This window comes from Wolffia australiana, chromosome 1, assembly GCF_029677425.1.
Source record: "Wolffia australiana isolate 7733 chromosome 1, ASM2967742v1".
NCBI classification, from domain to species: Eukaryota; Viridiplantae; Streptophyta; class Magnoliopsida; order Alismatales; family Araceae; genus Wolffia; species Wolffia australiana.
The window spans coordinates 14,189,476-14,197,309 of NC_135835.1; the positions used below are offsets into that span (position 1 = coordinate 14,189,476).

Sequence of the window (7,834 nt, forward strand, 5' to 3'; positions counted from 1 at the left end):
ATTTTATTATAAAGAAAATTTTGTCTAATGGAAAAATTGAAAAACCAACACAACATATATATTGCTATATTTGAAACCAATAATGAATTAAAACCTTGTCACAAAGGCACAATTTCTCACATACTTCACTAAGATGGGCTCTCAACTAATGTCTTTGATTGTTACAGTTTCCCCTTTTGCATGTCTTCAGTCCATGGGCTATACAGTTAATTAAATAAACTATATTCATACTTAGGCCATTACACATTATACTCAACACAACATAAGAAAAACTATCTAAAATATTTAGTCAGATTTTGAAAAAACCAGTATAAGATATCATTGCCAAGCAGATATTGATTTCAGAGTGATATCTGTAGCAACCTATATCCGATACTGCGATCTGTTATCCAGATATCAGTCTGGTCCGATGTAGAATTTCCAACTAGCAGTAAGTGTTGAAATTTCGGATAGGCCCCTAAAAAACCATTCCTCTTCTAAATACCCTCCCTTTCCACTACCCGCTCTATCCACCGTCCATTTACTGAATCTCCATCTAGCGCCGTCGGTGCGCCTGGATCTTCGCTCATAAATGATTAAAATATAATGACATTGATAATGACCGAAAGGAATATAGTTTGCCAATAAATAATCAGACAGTACAAGTCCTCTTCTTCTTTACTAGTCGATCTCTGCGGCATCTTCTCGGCAAAACTTCAGTCCAGAGTCTAGCTTGGGAGTGAGAGCGACGAGTACTGCGAATGAAAGCGAGATCGCTCGAGCGCGTTGAAGCTGGCGATGAAGGGTAATCTCGCAGCCTCCGCTCCGTCGAAGAGGAGGTCGAAAGGATTCGCATTCACCGTAATTGTTCTCGTCTTCTTATCGCTGCTTGTTCCGCTTGGATTCCTCCTCGGTCTCCACAATCGCTTCCCTTATGGTACGTTGGGCATTTTCATCAGTTAATTTGCTCATATTGTAGGTTTCTGGCCGCAGATCTGAGCCGTTTTCGGTTAGATTATAGAGTAGGGTAGCTGAACCTAGGTTTGTGGAATCCTCGTTTTCCGGGCTGTTGATGTCCCGAAATCTAGATTCATTTATTGCGTTCTTGCTGCGTAATTTACTGTTGCTTTGCTTTACTTTGTTGAAATCTAGGTTTCATTCGCATTGTTTTGGAGTAGTCCGTCCACTGGAATTACATTCTCAAAACGATGTGAATGAAGCCTAGATTTCAACAAAGTAAAGCAAAGCACAGTAAATTACATTCTTTGTGGTTTTATTGCATTTTATTTCACCGATTGGGGGGAATTTCTAAGGACGTCCGCTTTATCTTTGCAGGTCATCCAACGGAAGATCGTTGGTCCCTGGTTTGTTACAAATATTTATTTACGGATATGATATGTGGCTACTCTTTTCATTTGATTAAATGATAGTTTTATTTTTTTACTGGAATAGAGTTCCGCCTTTGGAAGAATTGAGAAGACTGTCCAAAAAGATGACCTCAGTACTGTAGAGGTACTGACAATGCTCTCTTCAATCATGTCTTTTGCGAACCATTTTTATCTTTATTCGAAATTATGGAGGTATCTTTGGTAACTAGTTAATCCATATTTACTCATGATCTCACGCAGGGTGATCCGACAGGAGATGTGGATAACCCTTCAAGATTTGGCCCTTCTATTTCAAAAGTTTGTACCTCTTCGCAGTGAATTTCTCTTGGTTTCATGAATATATTCTCTATTTTCTTATATGAACCTTGTGCAATTAACTTTTCTACTGTTAATCATCCAGCAATTGCTCAGCTTGCTCACTAGTTGATTGCTTCCTTTATTTTTGTTTATTTTATTTTTATTTTGTTTATTTAATTTTTATTATAAGTCTAAAGTAACAGAAATATCTGTCCTTCAGGATGATGGAGAGCCATCGAAGACAAAAGTTGGAGACGACAACACAACAAGCTTCGCTGCTCATTCTCCCCCGAAAGATTTACAATCGCAAGGTTTGTGAGTTACACAACCCATCCAAAAACATGGATTGCTGTTCTTCTCAGTTGCTCATGAATTTATGCTCAGTCACATATTTCCAATTGTTTTTGCTCCACGCAGGAGAGACTGCATCTAGACAAGACGAGCTAAAGTTCCCCCTTGGAAGAGAAAAGGTTAACATTTATCTACAGTCAGCTCTCATGAATTTAGGTGCTCTCCATGGGCCTTTAGTATGGGCTCACCATCCCTAATGACGATGATAAGTCGTCATTATCCTCATCATTTGTCTGAGCCAAGATGATGACAACAAGGTCTTCGTTGTCATCCTCACTCATCTTAAACGGATCCAATATCTGTCAATACTCAAACATCCCTCCTAAGTTGGGAGTGTCTCTTTCTCTCCCTTCCTCTTCATTGACTCGTCATCCTAACCTGTTGTCTTACTATCATCATCCCGTTTTTAAGTGGGAATTGTGATTGTCGCCATCACTCCGGATTGTGGCGATGATGATGACGATATCTGGTTGAGAATAATTACTTCGCCTGGGATGGCCAACCCTACCATTAGTTGATTCCGTAATGCCTTGAAGTTCCATTCAGTCTGAGAAGAATGAACATGACTTATCAAACTGGATGTTTCATTAGTAAAATTTTAAATCTTATGATCTCTCCTGAAGATTTGATCTTTAATATCTGCGATACATCAGTTGACAAATACGCTCTCATTTATCCCTGTCTTTCTTCATTTATCCCTGTCTCTCATTTATCCCTGTCTTTCTTCAACATAACTGTAGATTGACAAGCCGGCTCAAAAGGTTTTGGGTACAGATGGGGGTGAACCTGAGGCTGGAGCTGAAAACTTATGCCAATTTAGATTAGGAAGTTATTGCCTCTGGTCTGCACACAATAAGGAGAAAATGCAGGACTTTTTGGTGAAGGAAATGAAAGACCAGCTTTTTGTGGCCAGGTCATTATATCCCAGTATTGCTAAACATCAGTCTGCAGAGAAGCTATCAATTGAACTGAGGCAAAACATTCAAGAACATGAGAAGATGCTGAGTGATGCTCTGGTTGATGCGGACCTGTCGTCCAAGTAAGTATTACTATTCGCAATGACTCTCTTTTCATCTTAAAAGTCAGCTCAATTTCCATCTTCCTGTTGTTTACTGTTGTTTACTGTTTCTCTGCAAACATGGAGCAAATATTTTCTCCGCATACATGGAGCAAACATTTTCTCCGCAAAGATGCAATATCCGTCTATTTTTGTGGACCATGACGAAATTATCATCCAAAACCTGTCACGTTATTTTCTGATGCCTGATTGTCAATGGGGGTTTCGTCACTCTGGCCACAGACAAAATGACAATGACAGTGAGAACTTAATGCCGTTCGTCGTCAGATATAGGTTAACAGAGTGAGAGTGACAAGCAGGGATGATGAGACAAAGTTGTCCTAGTCATCTTCATTGGCATCCTACTTGTGAACGAGGCATAACGACGATGACAATTCTAACGAGCATGAATGGCGAGATAGGGATTGTTTGCTTACAAGTGGTGCACGGTTGCGTGGTGCTGTTCGAATTTTGAACGGCTCATCGTGCAGCCTGCATGGCATCTTCCCTGAACAACACGCAGGCTCAGGGATTGAGCAGTTTTGTGGTTCCTGGGCAGATTTTTTTAAAGAAGAAAAAACAGGCGCAGCTCGCAGTCACTGTGCCATTCCACCCCATTTTCTTCCACTTTGTTCCAGCCCTCCCTTTCCACCTTTTTCATCCCACTCCACCCCTTCCATCCCGTTTAACCTTTTCCAATCCATCCTTTTCACCCTATTCTATCCCTTAACTCATTCCACCCCTTTTATTCCCTTTCCATCCCATTACATCTGTTCCACTGTTCCATCCCATTTCTTCCGCTGTTATTCCTCCCGTTCCACCTTTTCCATCCCATTCGACCCCTTTTCCATCCGGTTTAACACTTTTCCAATCCATCCATTCACCCTATTCCACCCCTTAACTCAGTCCACCCCTTTATTCCCTTTCCATCCCATTACATCTGTTCCGCTGTTCTATCCCATTTCTTCCACTCTGTTCCATCCCTCCTGTTCCACGTTTTCCATCCTATTCCATCCCTTCCATCCCGTTTAACCCTTTTCCAGTCTGTCCTTTTCACCCTATTCCAAACCTTTCATTTCCGTTCCATCCCATTACATCTGTTCCACTGTTCCATCCCATTTCTTCCACTCTGTTCCATTCCTACCGTTCCACCTTTTCCATCCCATTCCACCCTTTCCATCCCGTTTAACCCTTTTTCCAATCCATCCTTTCTACACCTTTCATTCCCTTTCCATTCCATTACACTTGTTCCGCTGTTCCATCCCGTCCCACCTTTCGCTAGCCTTGTCAAATCTCAGTACTTATCCCATGGCAATATAATATATGTTAGACTTTATAATAATAAATTCAACATATTTACTAGTCTAATTTAGTTACACTATATTTGGGCGGTTTTGAGTGCTGGGCGATTCAAATTTCTGTCAAAGAACTGCATTTCTGACTGCCGAAAGGGTTTTGTACAGTCAGAGATTCTTCCGCTTGGGGTGCATTTCCACACCGAACCCCTTGAACATCCCTGCTGGAAGGATGATTATTTATCCAGTTGGAATGCATTTTTGATTTCTCGTTTATAGAAATTAGGCGCGGTGATTATTCTCTAATATGGTGAGGCTGAGAGGTTTGGGAAGAACGGTTCCACCATCATTCAATCCTTCCTTTCATCGTTTCATATTAGGTTCAAGTAGGTTGTAAACTTTGTGATATTTATTGGTTATTTATATCAAGTTTACTTTTAAACTCACCTATAATCCATTGATACTAGCTGTGAGGATGGGTGCCTCGTACTTATAACATTCTCTCTTTTCGCCATATTTATTTGACTCATTTGTATCTTCATGAATGAGCCAAATAAATGTGGTGAAAAGAGAGAATGTTACAAGCACTAGGCATTCATCCTCACAGCTAAATGTACTATTGCCTGACAATAGTACGCCTGTTAATTTGCTATGAGCCAAGCCGATGATTTAAAAGATTAATTGTTAGTGTTTTCCTCGTTCTAGTGCACAGAAGCAAGTACAAAGTATGGACGGGTTGATTAAAAAAGTGAGATCTTTCCACCTTGGCTGCTTCAACGTTAACAAGAAACTGCAGCAAATCCTTGACCTGACAGAAGACGAGCTCAACTTCCACAGGAGACAAAGCGCATTTCTTTATCGTGTTGGTGTTCAGACACTGCCCAAGAGTCACCATTGCCTTCCAATGACACTTACCTTTGAATATTTTAATTCTCCACCATCCGATTTAGATGAAGCCTATTCGAAGAGATTTCTCGACCCTGCGCTTCATCATTTCGTTATTTACTCTACAAATGTGCTAGCAGCATCTGTCGCAGTCAACTCAACGGTGATGAACTCCAAGGTGAGTCTCTACGTTATCTATAATGTTTATGATTGCATCCAATTTACTAGGGCATAATGAAAATCGACATCATCCTTCCCACAGGCAAATGATAATGACTCTGGTAATTTGTCATATCTTGTCTTCTGAGCGAGGTCAACAAGGGGATGATTTTTTTTGAAAATCATCGTCATCATCGTTGTTCTGTTGTGAGGTCAACAAGAGGATGATGACGACAGATGATGATGCTTTCATTTTGTCATCATCGTTCTGTTGTGGACGAAAGACGATGATGGTTTCTTCATCATCGTCATCATCCTAGTAAGGGTGAATGAGAGGAACATTATGACTCATCATCGCCATCAATGATGGCAAAGACTGTACAGAAACTAATATGTTTTACGCTATTGACAGGAAACCGAGACTCTGGTCTTCCACATTCTCACGGACACCCAGAATTTCTTTTCCATAAAGCTCTGGTTTTCAACAAATGAGTTCAAGAAAGCCTTGATCCGTGTGGTGGATATCGAAGATTATGTTCAAAATAATTCAAAATGGGTGAAGCCTCATCTCTCCTTGTCGGAAGAGTATCGAATTTCAGTTCAAAAGGCCGATCGATCATCGTCCCAGCTGAACATGAGAACAGAGTACATCTCAGCGCCGGGTCATCTATACTTCTTCCTGGGGGATATCTTCAAAAGCCTGAACAGGATAATTGTTTTGGACGATGATGTCGTTGTCCAGCGTGATCTCTCCCTGTTGTGGAACGTGGACTTGAAGAATAAGGTCAGCGCTGCCGCCGAGTTCTGCCGGGTGCGCCTCGGTGACCTGGAGAGCCACTTGGGTGTTAAACACTATGACCGGGATGCATGTCTCTGGCTGACAGGCTTAAATGTTATAGACTTGGACAAATGGAGGACACTTGGTGTCACAAGAAGCTACAAGAAGCTTCTCAACAAGGTACCCAAAACTCTAAACTCCTAACCCTAAACCTTAAACTTACTTAACAAACAAGGAAAAACTGAAGTTCTGCTGCTCATAGGATTGGTGACCTCCTATTGAGTCATTGTGCCGCAACCCTTGAAAGAGATTCCTAAAAAACCGTACCCGAAATCTTAAAGAGAAAACCTCTCAGGTTGGATGAAATCATGCCAGCATCAATGCACAGTGTCTGAGCTCGGATGATAATAAGATGTGCGAAACTTGTGTGTAGTCCTTGTCTTGCTCTCTCTATAGAAAATCCTAAACCCAAAACCCTAAACCTTAAAATGGAAGGGTAATAAACAGGGAAAAACCGTCTAGATTGGGCAAAATCATATAGCATCAATTCACGAGATGTTATCAGAATGTTACTTGTAGGACCTCTTGTGAAGTACTTGTGTTGCAACCCTAAAAAGAAAACCCTGAACCTCGACTACCGTAAACCTTGAAAAAAAATAATATCTGCAGGTGGCGTCTGCGAGAAGCGAGGATACATCATGGAGACTTGCGGCCCTGCCTGCGAGCTTGCTGGCTCTTCAAGATCTCGTGCATGTGTTGGATGATTCCTGGGTCTTATCGGGGCTGGGCACGGATTTCTCGATCAAGGCGAAGTCCATTGAAAAAGTCGCCATCTTGCATTATAATGGGAACATGAAACCCTGGCTGGAGCTGGGGATTCCCAAGTACAAGAGCTACTGGAAGCGCTACCTGCCCCAGGGAAACAGGTTCATGGAACAGTGCAATGTTGGGCGTTGACCAAGGCCGTTGACCAGATTATCCATTGGATTTGACCATAGTATGATTCAAATTCATTGAGAAATAAAGATCCAGGTCAACTCCGGCTTCCGGGTCAGCTCTTTAAGCAGAAGAAGGTTGAAAGAGGAGGGTTTTGACACGTGGATTTACCTGACGATGTGGCACGCAAATATCATTGAAATTTTGCCAATTGGGCCAAAATATCCATTCTTTCTGGGTTACAAGTTTCACCTTCATGCAGAATCTCTCTTTCTCCCTCATGGGATCTCTCTATAGATCTCCATTTCTCTCCCCTCTCTCTATCTCTCTCTTGTTACACCTCTTACTCTCTCTGTATCCCCATGTTCTTCTCTGGGACCTGCGCCTCTTTGTCTCTCCATCTTGCTATCTCTCTCTTCTCTATCTTTCTCCCTCTATCACTCTATCTTTAATTCTATCTCTCCCTCTCTGGAACCTTGATCTTTGTGTCTCCCTCTCAATCTCTCTCTCTAAAGATCTCTATCTCCTCCATCTTTCTCCCTCTCTCACTTTGCTCTCTAACTCTATCTCTCTTCTTGTGGGAACTTGATCTCTCTGTCTCTGTCTCTATAGATGTCATTATCTCTCCCTCTCTCACTTTGCTCTCTAACTCTATCTCTCTTCTTGTGGGAACTTGATCTCTCTGTCTCTCTCTCTCTATAGATGTCAT

General features: G+C 41.6%; 1 protein-coding gene across 1 annotated transcript; it reads left to right on the top strand.

Moving 5' to 3' along the window:
- Window positions 1–646: 646 nt before the first annotated feature.
- Window positions 647–7,380, top strand: GAUT7 (galacturonosyltransferase 7). Its single transcript, XM_078581092.1, has 10 exons — window positions 647–916; window positions 1,315–1,343; window positions 1,432–1,491; window positions 1,608–1,664; window positions 1,885–1,975; window positions 2,082–2,134; window positions 2,756–3,054; window positions 5,073–5,430; window positions 5,824–6,369; window positions 6,859–7,380. Exons 1-10 carry the CDS (start codon window positions 778–780, stop codon window positions 7,144–7,146), a joined length of 1,920 nt encoding a protein of 639 aa, XP_078437218.1. The 5' UTR covers window positions 647–777; the 3' UTR covers window positions 7,147–7,380.
- Window positions 7,381–7,834: the final 454 nt, after the last annotated feature.